Source organism: Lampetra fluviatilis, chromosome 4 (assembly GCF_964198595.1).
Source record: "Lampetra fluviatilis chromosome 4, kcLamFluv1.1, whole genome shotgun sequence".
NCBI classification, from domain to species: domain Eukaryota; kingdom Metazoa; phylum Chordata; class Hyperoartia; order Petromyzontiformes; family Petromyzontidae; genus Lampetra; species Lampetra fluviatilis.
This window is the reverse complement of record NC_136278.1, coordinates 3976266-3997390: the sequence shown is the minus strand read 5'-3', so window position 1 is coordinate 3997390 and position 21125 is coordinate 3976266. Positions and strand designations below refer to the sequence as shown.

At 41.7% G+C, this 21125-nt stretch overlaps 1 protein-coding gene across 3 annotated transcripts in view; it reads left to right on the top strand.

Moving 5' to 3' along the window:
* Window positions 1-19786, top strand: part of CLINT1 (clathrin interactor 1) — a 40416-nt gene extending 20630 nt beyond the window's left edge. Inside the window, exons 4-12 of one of the 3 annotated variants that reach the window (XM_078855406.1) lie at window positions 652-760; window positions 2386-2544; window positions 3665-3791; window positions 4764-5004; window positions 8087-8246; window positions 8794-8868; window positions 9954-10261; window positions 10526-10712; window positions 18032-19786. In XM_078855406.1, coding sequence (XP_078711532.1) covers window positions 652-760; window positions 2386-2544; window positions 3665-3791; window positions 4764-5004; window positions 8087-8246; window positions 8794-8868; window positions 9954-10261; window positions 10526-10712; window positions 18032-18102 — 1437 coding nt within the window. In that variant the 3' untranslated portion in view covers window positions 18103-19786. Of the gene's footprint in view, window positions 1-651; window positions 761-2385; window positions 2545-3664; window positions 3792-4763; window positions 5005-8086; window positions 8247-8793; window positions 8869-9953; window positions 10262-10525; window positions 10713-11376; window positions 18002-18031 lie in introns of those variants that run through there. The other 2 variants (XM_078855405.1, XM_078855404.1) reach the window with 2 other exon arrangements.
* The last annotated feature ends 1339 nt before the right edge of the window (window positions 19787-21125 follow it).

Sequence of the window (21125 nt, the reverse complement as noted above, 5' to 3'; positions counted from 1 at the left end):
GCAGGCTCCTAAACCTGGTTTTTAGGTTACGAATCATTTTGCCATAGTTCCCAATGAATCGGTGCCCCTTCGTGTGTTCCCCCTACTTGATCACTTCAAAGAACATGCGACGTCTGTCAAATGTATATGTGAAAGAGTATTTTAGTCGTAATTGCAAAAAATACAACTTGTAAGCGGTAACAAAAAATGTCATCACTAAAATCCCAATTAATAATTACATCCCCTATTGTATAAATGAAAAATGCGTCTGTCCTATTATAATGCTAATGTTTCATGCTTGTTAACCACTGTCCCGGTTTCATATAAATTAGTTAATGCGGGAAATAAAGCAGCTGTTTTTCAATATGCAAACTCGTAACAGATGATCTTTGAGGGTGTTAAACTGCCACCAAGTGATGTAAAACCTCCACAAGCTGTGACTTGGGCAACTGCTAAAATGGCCCTCGTCATATTGCGGTACTTAAAATTCAGCAATAAATTAAATTGTCTAGAAACAAACTAAACAAAAGGCAGTAAAATGTAACGGGATGGTGCTTAAACAGATATCTAAAACATTTGCATGGGGCAAAATAAGTAAACCAGATATGAATGTATGAGCGTAAGAGTACTCCCCCCATCTGTCTGAATCCTTAAAACATTTATATCTTCCAGGGTTTGCTGCTGCTGACGTACTTGCTGCGCAATGGCTCTGAGCGCGTGGTCACAAGTGCACGCGAGCACCTGTATGACCTGCGCTCCCTGGAGGACTACCACTTTGTTGGTACGGCTTAAACGGGGGGAGGGGACACGATTCCTCAATGAGATGCACATACTCGCAGGAGTGGTTTTCCCCCTGCCAAACATCGCCATCGTGTGGTCTGGGATTTCAAAGTCTCGTGAAAATGAGGCTGTTGAAATTCAAGGAAAGCAAGCTTTCTTTGTTTAAAGATTTTTCACGTTTTTTTTTCACACAAGCAGGGAATCGATGTAATTGGTAAGCTTGCATTGTGGGTGTAGTTGTTTTTTTGTTTATTATTATTTGACTATATGGCTTGTTCTTTGCTCTCGCATGACAAGGCACGTTTATACCGCGAGCGGTTCACATCTGTGCTCTTCACATTCTCGCCGAGTCTTATGCACATCAGCCGATAGCACTCTTGTCCGTTCCACTTCTACTGTACCAACTTAAAAAATGTCTACGACCAATAACACCGGATCGCATTTTTTCACGGCGACGTGCGAATTCGTTTGTTCACCTCCGCTCATTCACCACCACCACCACAAGGGTGGGGACGTACAAATGTGCAAAGCAAATGGATGCTTGCAAGCGTAAACAGATTCACACATGCACGAACAAATAGCGTGCGTGTGCGCCCAACCACGCCACCCCCCGGAGTATTAATTACTCGATGCGGTCACAGCTCAGCAGGGGGGCCATCGAGGTTTGATAGCGGTGCGCCAACGTCACGTAATTGTTTGCGGATTTTCAAACGGGTGCTAGACTCCCTATGGTCATCGTGTGGGAGATGAGTGTGAGGTGTCTGGGGACCCCGTTAGCCAGGCTTGATGCAATGACAGCAAAAAAAAAATGACCGTGCCTTTAAATCTTGCGCAAACGTGCTTTATTTTACGCATGCAATGTCTAAGGAACTCCAGCGTGGCATACGGCGGGATAATTCCGTGCCTTATTATCTCATTATTGCTCATGTGCAGTTGGGTGTTTTTTAAATATATATATAAATATTTCTTCTCGGAAAAAACCGCGTACTCTTTTTTTCTATGCTCCAGCTTAGCCGCTTGATAATGTAATGGTATAATTACCAATACTGTAAATTGTGATTACAAACCAAAGACTACTATTAAAATAAGATGTAATTTTTTTTAGTTTGTGAATTCACGAGGCAAAATTGTGGATGCAAAATCTTTCCCTCGAGGCTGCCATAAACATATCATGCACGTATAACAAATGTTTATCTACTGGCAATGTGCATTAATTTTATTTTACAAAGTTGGTTCCTCAGTATTATTTTATGCATACCATGTCTTGTTTATCCAGCAGCATATTGATCATGGCTAATTATGATTTAAACAAATATATTTACTTTTCATTATCTTCCCTTCATTTCCTCATGAACCTGCATTTATTTGTAATGTTCTTAATACATTTACATAACACTGGATTCCCACCCCTGGGTACCAATGTCCATAACTCATCTAAAATCTTAACATTTGTTCCTATTAATGTAGGGTATGTATTCCTCATATATATAGGAAATAGACCTGCCTTCATCAACTTTCGTCCTCGTTAAACAGAGAATAATATCAGTCAACTAATGTGACGAGCATGTTTATTTTACTTTGTGGGTTCTTCCCCCCCCCCCCCCCCCCCCCGCAACTGTGTTACAGACGAGAATGGGAAAGATCAGGGCGTCAACGTGAGGCAGAAGGTAAAGGAGATGATCGAATTTGTCCAGGACGACGAGCGGGTACGCGAGGAGCGCAAGAAGGCCAAGAAACATCGAGATAAATACATCGGGGTGTCCTCTGACACGCGCTTTGGCTACAGTGAGTACGGATCAACATCTGGGGGGAGTGGTGAATGACAAAAGTGCATTGGCTGTGATGGTGTCCGTTGCATTTGTTCAATGAAAACTGTGAAAAACGGTAAAATTGTACGACGTCTTGTTTTTCGGTGGGGAAAATTAATACCGAGTGCAGATTATGCACTCGCCTGTAGTTTGCGTTGTTTCAAATGTGTGCTTGCTAATTGATTAAAATTGTGACAATAATTTTCCTAAGCAGTTATTTCTCCATTTAGTTTTTAAGCTATTTATACGAAGTAAAAATATAATTACCAAAATAAAGGCTTTACATTTCATCTGGTGAACTGTATAATACATTTTCATAATTGTAAGTGCACATTCCTGAGTAACATTTCTCACCTTTTTAAAAAGAGCTAGAAGCTCTTGGAGCAAAATTATCATCCGGCTAGTGTGTTTGGCCTTATTGAATCTCCGCGTGCCCTCAAAATTAATTTTAAGCACAACTTAATCAAATATTCAGTATCCCCGCTGTGTATTTAAGGTTCAAAGCAGAATTTTCCCAAGTTAACGCTCCTAAATCCCCTCTTTTAATGTTTAATCTGGGCGTATTAATCTACGGAAAGATGGCTGGCAAGCGGAGTGAATCCCCTGATCCCAGTGCTGCAGCCTAAATTAGTGCCAGTGTTTGGAGAGCAAATCGCAAGTAAAAGTCAGGAGGCAGACCGGGGATTTGCAGCGGGAAAATTGGCCTCCTCACATTTAATTTCAATTCCGCTTGATTCGTGAGGGCCAGAGAAAATTAGTCTCAAGAAAGGATGTTCTGTGCATTTAATGATGGCTATTGCATTTATTTGTATAAACTTATCAGAAAGGATGTTCTTCCGTTTACTGTGCAACAATTTGGCGCAGTCCAATGCAGTTTTTTTGGGAGTGCTTAGTCGAGCAAGTGTTCTATATAATGTGTAAAAATCTGTTTTTTGAGAACTAATAAAACATTTTCATAACCATATATTTATAGAAATGGCATAAATCCCCCTACCCATAATTTTTGTGTGGTTATATCCATCACAATTGTTTAACTTGGCTTTAAAAAGTGAATTCATGAAAATGGAGTAAATGTGACTGGATGATTTTTTTTGTAGATGATCGTTACGATTCGGAACCCAAGATGCGATATGACGATGACTGGGAACGTCCAAAACCTCCGACAAACGATGAGGAGGAATCCTCCGACAAACCTCGGCGAAAACAAAAGGAGTACCGCGATAGGTGTGTGCGCAATTTCCTATAAAAACTCTGATGCCTCTTGAGTGCTCCATATCCCCGTCTCCTCCCTCTCTACCCCTGTTCTACCCGCAATATCCAAAGGTTTCCCCCAGCTTTGCTTAAACAAATCCATATACATCATTATTTTTCCTTTGTTTAATGTTTTTAAGGAAATCCAGCATAACCAAAAGAGATCCAATCTTAAGTTTTCCACTGTCTTGGCCCGGTGTGTTCAGTAAAGCTAATTGAGCATTTATTATAAAAAAAAAATTACTTGGTCGATGAAAAACACTGGCTATGTGTACACAGTTTTAGGAAATCTAAAAAAAAATTGCCTCTAAGGAGTGTCTACATGCTGCCTCCTCTCTCAATCCATTGCAGTATGTTGCATAGTAATTTTATGTAAAACCAATTGTAGAATGGTAATATTACTCGGGGCTTAAGGTGCATTCTATAACCTTACTTCTTACATGGCTCTAGGAAACATTTAACTGCTTGTGGGGGGAAAAAAACCTATGACATGATTACCTGTTAATAATTAAATTTCATACCTGTGCGCATGAGATTGTCGATGAAACAGGTCAAGGACGGTGACACTTTAAACCGAACAGCTGGCTTGATTGTGGCTCCTTTCAGTTATCAGCATTGCTGTATTATGTCAATTAAAAAATCCATGCAGTTACAAATTATGCCTTGATAACGTGGCATTTTATACAAAATACATTCGCGACTCCAACCGACTCTTTCATCATTCTGATCTGTCTGCCTTCAGTAAGTGTCCTAGGCATATACATATTTTGCCGCGTCCTTTACAGCTTAGGGAGGTCCATCATCCAGCAGCGGATTTATCACGGATGATGATGAGGACGACGACGACGTTGGTGACAGTGGCTCATCTCGCCGCCGCACGCGGGGACGATGGGTGTAACGCGTGTTGAAGATGTCTCCCGGCTGCCCCGTGTGCGCTGTGTGCAGCGACAGCGAGGAGGATCACAAGCCGCGACGGAACAGCTCCAGCAGCAAGAACGCCTACGAGGACGACGAAGCCGACTTCGGTGCCTCGAGCTCCGCCGCCGCCGCTAAGGCTGCCGCCGAGAACAGCGCGGCCGGCAAAAAACGCCCCGCCGTACCCTCCAAGATGGTGGACCTGGGAGCAGCGACGCAGTACAAGGGGGCGGATAAGAAGGGGGGCGTCCCCGCTCCGGTCAAAACGCAGGTGCGTGCGTGATGGGGGGTAATTTTGTACGTGGCCCCGACGTGCGCGTATCCTGGTTCTTGACGCAGGAGCTTCTGCGTGGGTAGCTTGACGTTTTGCTCGTGCTGGTTTTTACCGAGTAGTCTGCGTAACCATTTGGTAAGATTTTGTTTCATTATTTTGAGATGATTACAGTATTATAGGAAGTTGACTTTCATGGTTTAATGTCAAGGTCCTTTTACATTCAATGCCATATTTAATTGTGCCTAATCGTTCAGAATTAACCTTGTGTTTAAAAAAAAAACTTTTATTTAAAAAATGTATTTTAACTTAATTTACTAATGGTCCGTTTTATAAAGCATATAAAATAACATTAAGCAACTACATTAAGACAAATTTACGTGGAGAACATGTATATGCGATATTTCCATTGTTGGCTTGGAAATCCAGATTTCATTGCTATGAATTGTTCACAGATAATGAATTGCACGTGTGCCACATGTAACACCATACCACACCACCAAACAAATAACAAATTACAAGCTACATCAAATTTTTGTCACCAATTGTAGCTTTACTCATCAGTTTATGGTTTTTGTCTTTAAATGTTATGCACCACTTACCTGTTCAACCACTGACCTGCCCATCATGTACGACTCTTATTAAGTTTTATTTGGTTCCAGTTTTGCATATTGTCTTACGAACCATTGCATGACGAAGGACTTGTATTCGTAAGCAAGAGTGACCAAATGACTGATATCATATAATGATGCGGAACATAGCCATGCACATGCACACACGACTTTTTAATATCATGTTCACATATCCATCGTATGCACGTATTGTAAATCTGCACGCACAATATGTATTGCTGCATTTATGCATTACGGAAAAATTCCAGTGATTTAGTTTTGTACTTTTTTAAGACATTTAATTGAGGATCCACTTGAAAACATTCTACAACTAAAAAACAAAGCAGTCCTTTTGTCCCTGCCTCATTTAGGCTAGCTGAGGCATCTGATGCGTTAAAGTACGGGGATGAAATGTGCTTGCCTACGAGCAACAGGGGAGACATCCTCCTTCCCCAGTAAACGTTAAACACATTGCAGCACAGCTGTGCGTCAAAGATAAACCCCATTAGAATCCGTTTATTTTCCCGTCATTAGGCTGATAGGCTGAAACAACTGGCATCTGAAAGCTATTTGTTGGCAGCGGCAGTTTTCGGCTTCGAACAGTTGTTGTTTGAAATTGGGTAATGGGCCCGTTCCACCGCTTTGCCCTCGTCTCTCTCCGTCGTCTCCCTCTCGCTCGCCCTGTACCCTATGGCTACGCTCCCTCCATCTGCTGTCAAGCTGAGACCCCAGCTGTTCCCGCCACAGCAGTGCAATGCACTGTACCGTCTCCGATGAGTGCAGCTGGCATGTGCCTTTTTGGGTCCTGTGGATGTCTGTGTTTGCACCCTTCCATCTTTTTGCATTTCCTCCGATTACTTTATTATGTCCGTGTACGAGTTTTGAACTGTGTGCCTCGTGGTTATGTGCGCGTATACTTGCACATGCACGCGTACTTGTATGAATGTTTACTTGCCTAAATGTAAACGCAAATATTATACAATAACACCTCCATTCACTATGTATATAAATATATGCATGGGTAAGGGTACGTTTTAACTTTTTTCCAAATGATTACACAATAGTTTCTTAATTTTGACATGTTTAACTTATTTGAAAGCATGCATTCTTTATTACTTTTGCTACTTTTGAATATATAGCGTATAAAAAAAAATCCCCCAGTTATATTTTACTTGTTTAACCCATCAATGCATCTGGACTGGATGTGATTAGAGGTAGACATGATTTTAAGCACAGCTGGCAAGATCCATTTCTCGAGGTCATCAGATGTTGTGAGCATATGAAACGGATGTGGCACAGCGATGCTCGCTAAAACACAGCTGTGTAGTGCTTACACGTACTGTGAAGCCATTTAACCTTTTCAGACTGGATGCAGTGCCAGGCATCTGCCCGCCTTCCCATCTGTTTATGCGATAAAACTTAAATTAAGTTATGTTTTTTTTGTCGCCCGGTGAATGCTTTGCATTTCTATGCAGATTTTCTTTAAAGTGGGTAACCAATAGCTCTGGAAATAGAATTATTTCTTTTGTGCAATAGTTACTTATGCAGGTGATTAATGAAGATTCGTTTTTTTTCTCCCAATTTTAAATAGAGCTTTTGCGTGCGTTCATCTTTGCGCTGAAACCCAGAGTTAAATAAGCCTTATTTTACACTATTGTTAAATGATACAGCAGCAAAGTCATTGCCTGACCTCTCCGTATAAATAGCTGTACCCAAGGGCAGGATCATACAAATTGATGCTGCTTTGGTTTAATGGGTGACATTAAGACTTGTTTTTCACACCCCTTTTCATTTCATCACTCCCAAATAAACGCCGCCTCTTTGTTTCCGCATTTCTCGTTACCGAGCCTTTGCAACAGAGACCTCTGGGATTGATGGCAGATATGTCTGTTTAGGTCAAAGGATTTATTTACTTAAGTTGTATTTATACAGTCCGTAAAGAAGAAAAAAAAACACAATATAGTTACTCTGCTAGTTTATATTCAGAATTTAATGAAAGCAGATTATCTTTTTGTTACTTTTTAGCCTTCTTATTTATTCATATTTTTATTAATAAGGCCAGCTAGTGCAGTGGTTCTGCAATTCCAAGTGTGGTGAATGGTGCGGAGACGCTCATCCAGCAGTTGACTGACACAGCAGCTGTACAAGTACGAAGCAGTTAGAGCTGCGCTGTGTGCTATTAGAATTCTGCAAGCTCGAATACTAGTTGGGGTTCAATTCAATCCCTAATTTCTCCCAGATCTGATAAGAATGGACTTACCCCCACCTGAAAACTGTGTATATTCCACAACCGGCTTAGCTCGAAGCAGGATGCGCATCAACCCACCACTTCTTGCTTGATTGAGAAATGCCACTTTGACTCTTTTTGACCTTGGCTGAAATTATGAGTGGTGCTCATAATTTTTCTTTTTTGGAATGTTATGTTGGTTGCTGAATAATTGATGATGGTGGTGGTGGTGGATGTTTTGCAGGCTACTCCCACTCCACTGGCAGCCGTGGCTGCTGCGTCTGCTCCCGCCGTCGCCACCACCACCATCGCCACTACCTCCAAGTCCACGGGTGACATTGCCGACCTGCTCTTTGACCCAGGCTTCTCGGGCACCGCTCCGACCCACTCTGCGTCTGGCACAGGTCACTTCGCCAGCCTTGCGCTAAGCCCTGCAGTGTGGGCAGGAATGGGCTGAGTGTTTCTGCCACCTTCCCCCCCCCTCCCCCACTTCCATACTTCATGTGTGGCCAATAAACATGACGTGCGTTGCATGGAAAACTATCCATCAACGCGTTGGACACACCTGACGTGCGCATGCTGCGAAACAGAGCTACTCGTATTTCTCTACTTTTCCAAGTAAAAATGTAACTGTGTTAAATATTAGATAAATCAAGATCATGACAAACAGCCAGCAGTTAAGTCGTAAAGAGGCAATGTGTTTCGATGGTGGGTGCCGTCAGCTATCGTGTGACCCAATTTGAAAGAGCAGTGACATAACAATTTTGGGTGAGCAGAGTCCTCCAAGCCCTGCTAGGCATCTACCCCTTGTTTTTACCATTGAGTGTGTGTGGCCATGAACCCTAAGTGTGTGGCCAACCAATATCTAAATGATTTCGATTTTTGTAGTTGAACATGTTGCACTATTTACTTTGCATTACAATGCTCACATGCTGTTTGTGCCCTTGGCAGACCTCTTTGCAGACTTTACTGCATTCCAAGAAGCTGGACCCCCAACCATGGCTCCCAGCTTCCCCCAATCACAAGGTTTGCCTTACACATTTCACCCTGTTACTGCACATTGGCATCATAAGTGCCTCATTATTCAAGGTTAAGCATCGGAGAGGTTAACATTTGAATATTGAAAGGAAAAAAACAAGAGACACTTGACAATCTTAATTTGCTTGTGTTTTAATCTTTTTCTCACAAATTTTTAAGTAAAATAATTTAAGACCTTCTTTATGCAGTGCTTAAAAGCATTAAACCTGGCTTTAAGAAACCTTAATTTTGGCACGTTTCTCATTTTTGCTCAGGGCTAGTGACAGATTTTTGATGTAACCTTTAGCCTGTGATCCCTGTACACATTGCTTCACACCGTTTCACACCGTTTCACACCATTTCCTGTAGGGGGAGAAGGTTGGGGGGGGGGTTAAAAACCTCTCACATTGTGTCTCTACTCTTGGTGGCAAGGATGGGGGGGGGGCACTGTGGGTCATATGCCCTTAGTGTTGCGTTTGGTTAAGGGCCGAAGTATTTCCGTACACTGTTCTGAAACTGCTGAGCCATTGCTTGAATTGATGGTAGACAAATATTTGCATTTTAAGCCAATGTTATGCTTAAGGGATTTTGCACGCATTGTTGGACAAAGTTGTCCTTATCGTACGGAAGTTGGGATAGGATTAGCTGTTTAGAAAAACTCATGCGATTTACACTCGTGTGCAGATTCTGTGTAACGATGCTTTATCTGTGTGTGTTGTAAATCTCCATAAAAGGGGAGGTGGGCCTTGTGGTTTTGTGTATCGTATTCCCACTCACCATATTGATCAAAGTTTGAGTTAAGCTTCTGTCTGACCAAAACCTCCCTGAGGATGGTCCAGCCTAAAATGAGTGGGTCATTGTTGCAAGTGCTTAAGAAAGAATTATGGGGCAGAATGTAGAGTTAGCTTCTCGCCAGACTTCCCTAACCGATTTATGTCAAGCTAAGAAATGAACTCACCAGCAGTACCTGTCACCACATTTACTTTTAAATGCAGGGTCTATTGTGTTTTCATTTCACTTCACTCTAAATAACCTGTATTTGTTTGAACTGTATGTTTTGAAGCTATTACATTTTGATCTTTTTTTTGTTCCAGCGGCCATTGGCAGTGCCAACAGTGGCTTTGAGGGAGGATGGAATGCATTCGGCCAAGGTCCCAATGCTGCTGCTGCTGCTGCCTTGAGTGGTGGAAGTGATGACCTATTAGGCAACGCCTCCATGCAGCATGTTGCGACGAATCATGGTGGCGCCGGCCTGGACCTTTTTGGAGAAATGCCTGGGCCGAGTATCCCATTGTCCGGCACAAATCCTAACCTTTTTTCTGGGCTCCAGCAGCCACAGCAAAATTTTGCCTTTCCGGGAGCAGTTGGAACTTTTGGCGTAAACCCTCAACAAGGCATGCAGGTGAGAGACAATGACCTGCTGACAGATTTGACAAAATTTTGCACGTCTATTACAGTTCGTCATCCGAATGCTGTGTTTGTAATGCTCACCGTAATTGTCATCAGCTCTGGTCTATCCACTGCTGGATGATAGCCTCCCCAAGCTGCTGCCATCTGTCAAGATCCTGTGAATAATAGACACTTTGTAAAGTCTTTATCCCGTATTCTCACAAAATTACCGTGTACATTTCTGTGTCCGTCCATTTGTTGTGTGTTTTTGTCACAGTTTATGCAGCCCATGTCCGGAATGAAACCGATGGCAAACATGAACGCAGGAGGCCTGGACAACCGTGCCAAGAACTCGACATGGTCCGACAGTGGTGGAGTTAACATTAGCCTGGAGGGACTCAGCCCCTACGCACAGCCATCCAAAGCACCTCAGCTCTCCATCAATGCCCTTATGCAGCAACAAGGTAGGTTCTTCTGCTATGGTTTGAGTTACAAGACCAATTGGATTGCACCACTTAAGCAGCAATGTCGGCTGTAAATAATTCATTCACCGTTTCAGCTGTTACTGCCAAAATGTATCTCCCAAACTCGTTTTTTTGACCTGTCACTGCTGTTATATCCAGCATTAAATAATTTTCCACATGATATGAGTGGTTTAGGGACCCATTGAACGCCTAAGTTTGGGAGTGCATTCACAGGAGAGAGCCCTCTTTGTATGGTTTTAGCTGTAAAAAAAAAAACTTATATTATTTATTATTTAAAATACATTTTTCATGCAACATATTTGAGTTATGAATGATTAACTTTTATAAATTTGATGTATTTAAGCAAATCTGCTAAGGTTGTATCAAGGCCAATCGTGCATGCAATCTTTTTTGTAGTAGAGTTATAAATATTATACAGTTGTACTTTTTGATGTATCCATTTCCCATACGTACGTTGTTAAGTGTCTATATATGTTCACATGTATGTGTTCTCGACTGTAACCAGCTTAACATATCTTGGGATAACGTTCTCATAACGTTTGTGAAAGTCTAAATTGAAACTCGTATTGTAGTGGACGAAGAAGAAAAATCCACCAATTATTTTTATTTTATTTTTATGTTTTATGCATGTACATGTACACAGCCATGCAGCAGCCGCCGATGAATTCACTGAACCAGGGCTTTGGGAACATGTCGCTGGGTGGGACCCCAGCTCCCGCCGCCCCTAAGCCACAGGGCATGCAGTTTCCCGGGGCGCCCGGGCCCTCTCCGTGGATGCAGCCGGCTGCTGGCATGATGTCTCCACCGCACTTGCAGCAACAGCAGCACTTCGGGGTGCCTGCTCCAGTAATGCAGCAGCAGCAGCCTCCACCGCAAGGCATGGTGGGAATGAACATGAGCGCCGCCCCCATGATGCGCGCCGGGATGCCGGGCGGGGCTCCGGGCTCCATGCCAAAGACGGACGCCTTCTCTGGTTTTGCCAATTTCAGCAAATAAAGACTATACAAGATTAGTTGTTGGTGGGATCAGGGGGGTAACAAAAGTTATTTGGGTAAAGAGGTGCAAATATGGTTGTTTTGTGTATAAACTTTTTATTAATAAATGAAATACGTTGGCAGTACATGGGTTTTATGCAATTGTTTCATGCTTCCTCACTAACCATTTAAACCTACGCTCATCAAGTAAAATAATGAATATGAGATGCGCATATACGAAGTGCTTACTCAGGCTACTGCTCTTGGCAAGTCCCACCGCCCACTCGTACGAACACACGTTAAGATTGACATAAAAATTGCATGCATTTCCATATTTAGATAAATTTTAGGGATATTTTGTAAATCACTACCCTTCCAAGTATCATCCATTGTACAGATTTTACATTCAAGTGATCATCATTTGCCGTGGATTTCAATCTTTAGTTTGTTATTTGCAATCTTGCACAACTTATTTTGATGCATAGCATTTTACTTGATTGGTCTATTTGCTTAAAGTGATTTTCTTATTTAAATGTTTGTCATTGGCTGCAGCGTTTGAAGGCTCTTTGCGGTTATAAAAGTGTGTTTTTTTGTGATGGGGGGGAAAAAATATTGATAATGGAAGTCGTCTCAATGGACAACTGAGGAGGAAGGCACTGGCATGCTTTAACATCGGTGTCATTGTACGTTTGCCCTCATATACAGTCGTAGCAAAATATCAGACTGGGTAATACTACAGAGCTTATTTTTCTGCATTTTTAGAATAACAGTATGCTCAAATTTTTTTTTATAAAAAAATCAGTTGCGGCTCCATTAAGTGCTTTTTTCAGATTTTTATCGGCCTTATTCATGGGGTAGAGGTTGCTAAATTTCGTGTGGATAAATGGGAAATAAATAATTTACTCATGTTTTGTTGTTTGTTTAGTGATTTCAATAATATCCAAATCAGTGCTTTGAATGTAGGTCAGACCGTTTTAGTAATGGTTTAGGTACATGTTTGGCTTGGTTGATGGATGCGCTATAAATTATACAGGGTGTTTCAAAACATGGACCCGATTTGAAATCGCTCTATCTCTGAAATTGGGTCCATCTTTTTGAAACACCCTGTATATAAGAAACCTCATAATACTCTAACAAAGTTAAATAACGTGGGATTGGATTACCGATTATAGTTTATTCCCTCCCATTTACTAATACATGTATAGTACATGTCTGCAATGTATTTGCGTGCATATATGTACACAGGCTTGCGTGTGTGTAATTGAAAGTATACACATGTATGCTGACACATACACACAAACGTATATACACACGTGTGCAGTGTACATATAAATACATGCTTTAAATATATTTCATCCGAACTGTGCAGGCAGAGTCAATATTTGACGGGCAGACCTAATGAAATCCTCATCTTCATAAAGGTCTGTCGGCTAAAGTTTTAACATTCTTGCTCGGTTCAGATTTGTTTCCTTCATTCTGAAGAGTCGTCGTTGCTAGAGCTGCAATATTATCTTCAGTACATATATGCGTGTCTCCCAATTGTGTGTATGTACTGCTTAATTTACTTTGAAATTAAATATATCCAAAACCGTTTCCGCAGGGCTATAAATGGACAAGCCAACGTTTCATCCAAGCGGCCAGTGTAACATTTGTGTTCATGTGCAACTGTAATTTTACTCTAGCATTGAATTACTGCGGCGGTATAGAAATGTCAGTTTAAACTTTGCTGGCGTTTGGAGTCAACAGCAGATCATTTTGCAGCATCCTTTCCAAATACAATAATATGACGTTCAAAAGCCTCATGTGCAAAATGTTTTGTTCTTCGTGGCCTCATCTCTATAATCTTAAAGTAGAATTCAAGTCACTAAGTAAAATGTATGGTTATTTAGTTGCAAGTACAGGGGAACACAATGGCCTTTGTTAACACCTACGTAGCATTGCCCAGGGATTTAACTTGAACAATTGCCCACCGGTCAACCGTTACTGTGTGTTTGGTTTTGTCACTCGTCTAATGGCTTGCCGACACAGCCTGTTTTATTTTTCACCCGCATGATTTTACGAATGCATACGATATACATGACGGTTTTGGGCCAAAAGTAATTAATCTTATGAATGTTCATGTGAGTTGCTATCTTTTTTTTCAGAAGTCAGTCACTTTCCAATACAAAGTGAATCATTTAAGGTATAGGTCACCCATACCTAAAACATCCCAAATCATGTAAATTCTTGACGAAAGTTGGATACACCTATTGGCATATAATCCGCGATGTGTACACCGCCAATTGACCTTTATGCTTTGGTAATGGTATCAAACGTCACACGTTGAAATGGTCTATAAACTAGCGAACATTAACAATTACTGTTCTTGGTGCCCTGCTTTAGCATGCAGTCACGGAATAGGGCAAGTGTAATTTGCTGGTGTAGTGTTTGTCAATACAGGAGCGCAGTGTAGTACTATTCGACAATTACAGATGCTGAGCAGCTTCTGTGCAAATGCTTTTCATGAGAAATGTTACGCATAGTACGCCATACACTTGATTTATTTGTTAAGTAATAATTTTGAAGCATTTGATTAACGTACCTGTATACTGTAATCATTTAAGAAAAATGTAAAGTATTTCGTGAACAATCTAACTTTGCCATGTTATGTCCCTTCATCTGTAAAAACAAATTGATACGCTTTAAACATAACATTGGCATTCCTCATCGTAGTTTAATCGCTCAAACTAAAATACACTAAGGGATGCAAAATGGTAACATTGGCTGTAATACATATTTTTTTTTCAATTTAAGCTACTTTACATTCTGATCATGATAGAATATTGAACTCTTCAAAATATTTTCCAATTGAAAATTCATGGATAATGTAACTGACTTATGGAGGAAATCCCTTACGCTTTGACATTCTGAGCTTCGAGGCTTCTAGGCACGATGCTGTCATCCTGGAAGGGAAAGGGAGTGTGCTACCTTTTCCTTGGGAGTGAAAGTCATTCTGTGCCCAGATACCGATCAGGACCTTTTGTCTTCGAGTCTAATGTTCAAATATTGTCCTTTGCATTGACGATGCACTGAAGTAATCATTTCCAGCCTCATTGTGAATGGCAATGTGTTCAATTATTTATTAAGTAGGCAAAAAAACAAGCAGTAGTATCAATTATAGTTAACTACTTAGATATTAATTTTAATAAAAAATGCCAGTGACCTTAAGAGTTGTTGTCATGCATAAGCTGATGTGTATTGCTCCCATGTATGAGGATTAAATGTGTACACAGCTTTCTCTGACATGTGCTGTGTACGCATTGTATATTCGTGATATGCAGTTATGAACAGCTCTTTTAAAGATTTTTGGTCTTTCATTGTCAATTGGTTTTACTGGAGTACTGCAGTTTAGTCTTGTAATTTGCAACATTGTATGGGAAGCTTATTCTGTTCTCTAGACTTATATGTTATTTCAGTTGTAGAGTAACGTTTAATACTTTGAGGCTGGAAATGGCAAATATAATCCATTAACAATTTTGAAATAATGTAACTTTAATCAGAGATTTAAGTTGGTACGTGTATATATTTACAGTCAGGGTTTCAGGGTTCAGCAATGGATACTTCATTCTGTAACTTGATGCCTTAAACTGTTAAAGTGAGGGTGAATATCTCCTGGTATGTGTTTTGTTTGGATTTTCTTGAATTAATCGCTGATTACACATTTTGAGAGTTTTAATAAAAAAGATTTTAATAAAATGTGTGCAAAACATTTCTCATTTTGGTGATAAATCCCTAACTTCATTTAAATACTCTCCTCATGTACAACAATTTCAATAAACGAAATAATGTTTTCCTTGTTTTTAAATTTAATTTTGCCACTTAACATTTGCCTCGAAAAAACATTTTTTGCCTCCTTCAAATTGACACTGATTGACCCAGGAGAAATACTCTACTTTGGTATTCCAAAAAAACCAAATGGGCAACTTCCTGCCATGATGTGGGTCGCTGGCAAGACTTGGCATTATACCACGGCAAGCAAGGGGATAAGGGTTTGACCGCAGTGCTGAACGCGTAGGTTTGACCTCTGCAATTAACGCGATCGGCTAAAGTAAGCAGAGCCCTTCCCCACTGAATTTCCCGCAAGGCTTTGCCAAAAGCCCCAGTAATTTGATAGAACGTAGTGCGGAGTAAGGAGGGTTGGTATTCATTAACATGTGAACGTAAGAATGTTTTACACGGCCTTTTGAGAAGTGTGGTCGCTCTTATTGATTACATGTAAACTAAACTGAATTGGTGTCCTTGGCGTTTTTAGCCAGTGTGGTTGATGCCAATACTCGAGGCTGTGTACATTGCTCATGTTAATACTCGTCGCCTTTTTTGTGGAAATATACGGGAACATTTGCTTGTTCGCAGCGTTTAAAAAAAAAGACGGAAGGAGCAAGAGTATAAAAGATGTATGAAAACTAAAATATCCAAAAGTTAACAAATGGGAGGCGAAAGATAGCTTTTGGGTCAATGAAAGCAACGGCGGGGCATTGACAGGGGAATTGAAATAAATTGGTGAAATGGTTCAAAACAGACGGGACATAAGGCGAACAGGACGCGGAAGAAAGACAAGTGCAATGAAGCAAGTCGACGTCAAATGAAATTTACCATGAAATGTGACGCAGCGAGGATGGAGAGAGCTCGCGTGGCCCTGTCGGCCCACATCCAACGAGCTTAATTATATACAGATGGTCGGACACTTTTTTTTCATCTCCGCTTTTTCCGTAATGGGATGATACTATCACAAGCAAGTTGTTTGTGCCCAGTTATTCATTGCTTGCCTGCCAATGCAATGCTGTTCTGCACATTGTGTGTGTGTGTTAAACACCGAAGCAGAGCGTGTACCTTTCAATTGCTTTCTCGAGTGTTTTTTGTTTTTCATTTCTTGCGACCGTTCGGCAACGCCACGCACAGAGTTGCATGAAAGTGCCATTTCTGGCATGTTCTAGAAACATGCAGATTGAATTATAGCTTTTTTTCCTCCCTTTAAAATGCTTTCATATGCTGGTAATCGTTTGTAATGTGGATTTCAGTGCAGGTGCGTCTCATCAAAGTTCAAGCAAAGAGCCAAGACAATTCTGTGTAACACTTTTGAAATCATATCTCATCACTTTTGCTCAGCTGTTACTGCTTAAAGCTTTTTTGTTAACTTTCAGAGAAAGATAGCTTTGACTTCCTCTTATCCCCCCCCCCACACCTTTTGTCAGTACGGAATGACGGCATTACATACAAGTTTAAAGGTGCAAAGGTATCTCGTTCTATGCCCCTATCGACATCTTTTCCTTTTGGACAACTATCTCGTCCAGTCGCGAACGGGCCAAATTGTCGTTCAGTGATGGGGGGGGGGTCTCAAACCCAGACCCTGTGCCTCCCAGGTTTCCCCACGACTCTGGGATATCATATCTGCTTCCTCCAGCCGCTCAAATGATGCCAAAAAGGCGCACTGATAAACGGCTTTGTCACGAATAACGCGACAGTGATGTACGAGGCTGAGCCACGGCGAGTGAACGGAGGCGGGGGGCCCGGTCCTCTGCTATTTTTTTTCGTGAAGGAGCTTTTGTGGAGAATTCGTGTAACTGTAAAAAAAGCACGTGGCCATCGGCACCTGGGAGCTTGTGAAAACGGAAGTGTTTATTTTCACCCGGTGCTTTATGGGATTTTTTTTAATGTTTGCAAGAAATTCAGATTTTTTTAAGTGGCTCGTGATGCTATTGTGATACAAACAGAAGTGGAAAATGTAGTTGTATTAGCTTGTTTTTTCACATCATAAAATATATATTTATTAAACGTAATCAAATGACTTATTACGTTTTGAAAATCACTGTAATGAGGTCAATTGCCGTGAACATTAAGCTACATTTGGAATAATGTGGATTAATCACAGTGAAGAATGGGGAAAATAAATGTTTTAACTTGTGAGGTTCCTTATTTTCTATTTTTTCAGTCATCTTTCACACATTTCCTGCGAGTTTCTCCCTAGAAAACATGCGTTTTCCTGCATTTGGGCCTTTTTTGTAATATTAGAACCGGCATGCTGTAACTTAATCCACCAATATTTCAGCAGGGCTCTGTATGAAATCATCCCATTGCCTTTGACACGGTGATTTATAATAACCCATTTGTGCGCGCCGCCGATGAGTGACATTTCGTTATTTGATTGGACTCTCTGCAATCACCTTTTTTGTTGCAGCGTTTGAAAATGAAGTGAAGGCCCATTCTTTTTTCCTCCCTTTTTCTGTTCTCCCCCCCCCCACTCTCGTTCTCCCCCACCTCCCTTCCTCTATCCTCTTTCTTTAACAGAGGCACGAACGGGCCCCCACGGAATCCGCTGTACGAGCCATAAATCACCTTCAGCTGCAGCCGGGGAATAAAGGTATGGGGGAAGCGAACTCTAACCCTGCCCCTTGGCTTCCTGTCAGCTGACCTTGCCTGAGTCCAGCCATCAATCACGAACAAGGGGTGGGACCCTGTCACACTACCCCTGCCACCCACCAACCACACCACTACGGCCGCCGCCGCTGTGTGGAAGGGAGGGCTTCACTTCTGATGAAAGCGCCTGCATGGCAATTTACAGTATCCGCATTAAACAGGACCAACAAAAAAAAACTCCGCCCAGCAGCCTGCACCATACACAGCCAAATCGATCCGCTCTCGTGACTGCCAAGACTCTGCCCATTGGCTGCCCATTGTCGGTCTCTCGGTGAGGCTCGGATGAGTTATTGGCAGATGTGACAAAATTAAAACTACCACCCACCCAGCAAAAATTAGCGTCAACCCACTTCTCACCCGCCTCCAACTCGTACATTCGCCCCACAGTCACCGCGCTAGCCACGTTTATGCAATGCACATGTTTGATCTCGAGACATTTTAGTTCGCCTTACTGATGACATGTTTTTTGTCGCACTTTTCATCATAGCTCTCGCCCTTTTTTGAATCCGCTGCCGGATGAGGTCCTTCCCACAACCGCGTGACTCGTGAGGGCTATTTGACCACACGTGACCACAACGGTCAGTGTGGGTTGGTGAAGGCGGGGTACATATAAGTGGGAACACAGAAGTACCGTACAACAGTGGCTTTGGCTGCATTGTCCTTTGCTGCACACCGTATAGAGTAATACATGACCCATGTAGCATAATATAGTTGTTTAAAATGTGTGTTTTTTTATTTAAATTGCGTATGTGTTATTTTTATTATTTCTTTGTGGTGGAGTGACAGTGGTGAAGCCGGCATTTTATTTAAATTGTACATAACAAAATGGGACAAATGCTAATTGTACCTGTGCTGTTCTTCAGTAATACACTCTGCCTAGACCGACGCGTACATGGTCGAGAGGTGGAGCGATTGAAAATGCAACATTTATAATCAAATTCCTGTTAACGAGCCTCGGAATATAAGAACTATGAATTCATGATGTTCATAGCATCCAAAAGTTGTTTACTTTCTATCCGAGACCAAGGCAATAGTAAGGGCTATTGGCATGCCGTGCTATTATGGGGTTGTGCTTTGCAAGTATTTTCTTGAAGCTAGTTTCGTTTAAAAAATATATATTTGGTGTGTCTTGTGATGGTTTGGTGAACATTGCAACACAATGTTCCACAGTTTACTTTGCCAATTGAAATCAACCTGAGAGCATTGTTAATTTTAACAGTAACGGGATCCTCAAGAAACCACAAACTAGTATGGATAATAAAAAAAACATGTTTGTGTGTTAGTTTTGGAATGGGAAAACAACATCCTCTTTTGCTGCCAAGTAATATGCAGGCAATATTATACCATCTTAATAATTGTGGTTATAAATTGTTATTGTTGCATCAGCAAGTTTAGCTGATATAATAAGACAATGCTAAAATAAATATATTAAACAACAGGTTACCGTATGGTCAAGTGACTTTTCTTTGCAAGGCAGGGATTTGAAAAATTCCTTCCAAATGTAACACAAGCAAGTTTTTTCTTTCTTTAACTTGTTTAGTTTGGAGCTAAAATACAAACTGTCGAAGTGAAATCATTGTGTTGTTGACGTGGTGATTACTGTAAAGAATAAAAATTATAAAATGATGAATGTGTTGCAAACATGACTACTTTATGAACATGCAATGCTGGAAGTCTCCGAAAAAGCTTGACATGCTTTTAATTACTTATTGATTTCGCGCAATGAAAAACATCCGATGTATATCGTACAATGGCCATATTTGCCTACCAGCCGACTCCATTAACAATACATGAACAGAGCAGTTTATGTAAAATACTGCTTTCGTGTGCGTGCGTGCGTGTGGCTGGCCCTTCACTTTGCTACAGCCCTGAATTTCCCACCCGGTTACAATTTGCATGATACCTCAAGGTAATGTATAAGGCTCTGCTTAATGGGTTGGTTAGGTCACCTTTTTTTTCTCAGCTTTCAAAGGGTGATGGAATGGTGGCAGCGTGGGTGGGATGAGAGATGTTGGCCGCGGACAGGGGGAGACGCAAAATGAGAACGTCAGAAGCAGGAGTGGTAGCGCAAGTTGCTTGGCATGGATCGCAGTGGCCTTCACACGCAATATTTTCGCTGTGTCTCTTGCCCGCTGCCTGTACCTCGCTGTCCTTGTGCTGATTGCGGCCGCACAGCAGGAGCCAGGACAGCCTTGGGAACAGGAGGCAGAGGAAGCACCTGCAGATAGCCGCAGCCTGCAAAAAGAAACGCACCAACTTTCTTCGGAGAAAGAGAAATAATGTCTCGTTAAAGACTCAACTGGCTTAAAATACACCGCTGCTATTCTTCCTTCATGCTCGGGGCACATGAACGAAGTTACTTTAAAATAAAAACTAGCTGTGTATGGGTGGTTTGCCCTGCTGAAAGCCTCGGAATTGAAACCAGGTAGGGCGTTGAGCCAGCATCACTGAGATCCTGGGTTTGAAACCTGGCAGTGATTAAACCAGACTCTCAGGATAGTGCATCGATGGTGTCAGCCGGGTCGCGATTGACTGCACAAAACACCATGTTAAAAGTGGCTGTACAAATTAAAATAGCAATATGACTGTCATGCGACAAAAAAAAATATCCACAGTGGCAAAGCAGGTGGGAAAGTGCTGCCCTCCGCTGTGTCGAGCAGGGGTCACTGAAAAGAGTGATCTCGGATGCAGCTCTGTGATAACCACTTCCACGGGCCGTTCTCAAACACGAAGGGTTGCACTACTGTGCGAGAGATCCGAATGTATGGTTCGTCTCGTGACATACCACCGAGGGGACGATCGGGATAAAAAATGAGGGGGGGGGTTGGAGGAGGGGGGGGGAATAAAATATATATATATATAAATCATCAGAGAGAACATTCGACTCACTCAGTGGGCGATTGCATTCATGGGGCATACTCTGCCAATGCTGCGCGAGTGTAGGAAGTTGTGCATTTGCATGCGT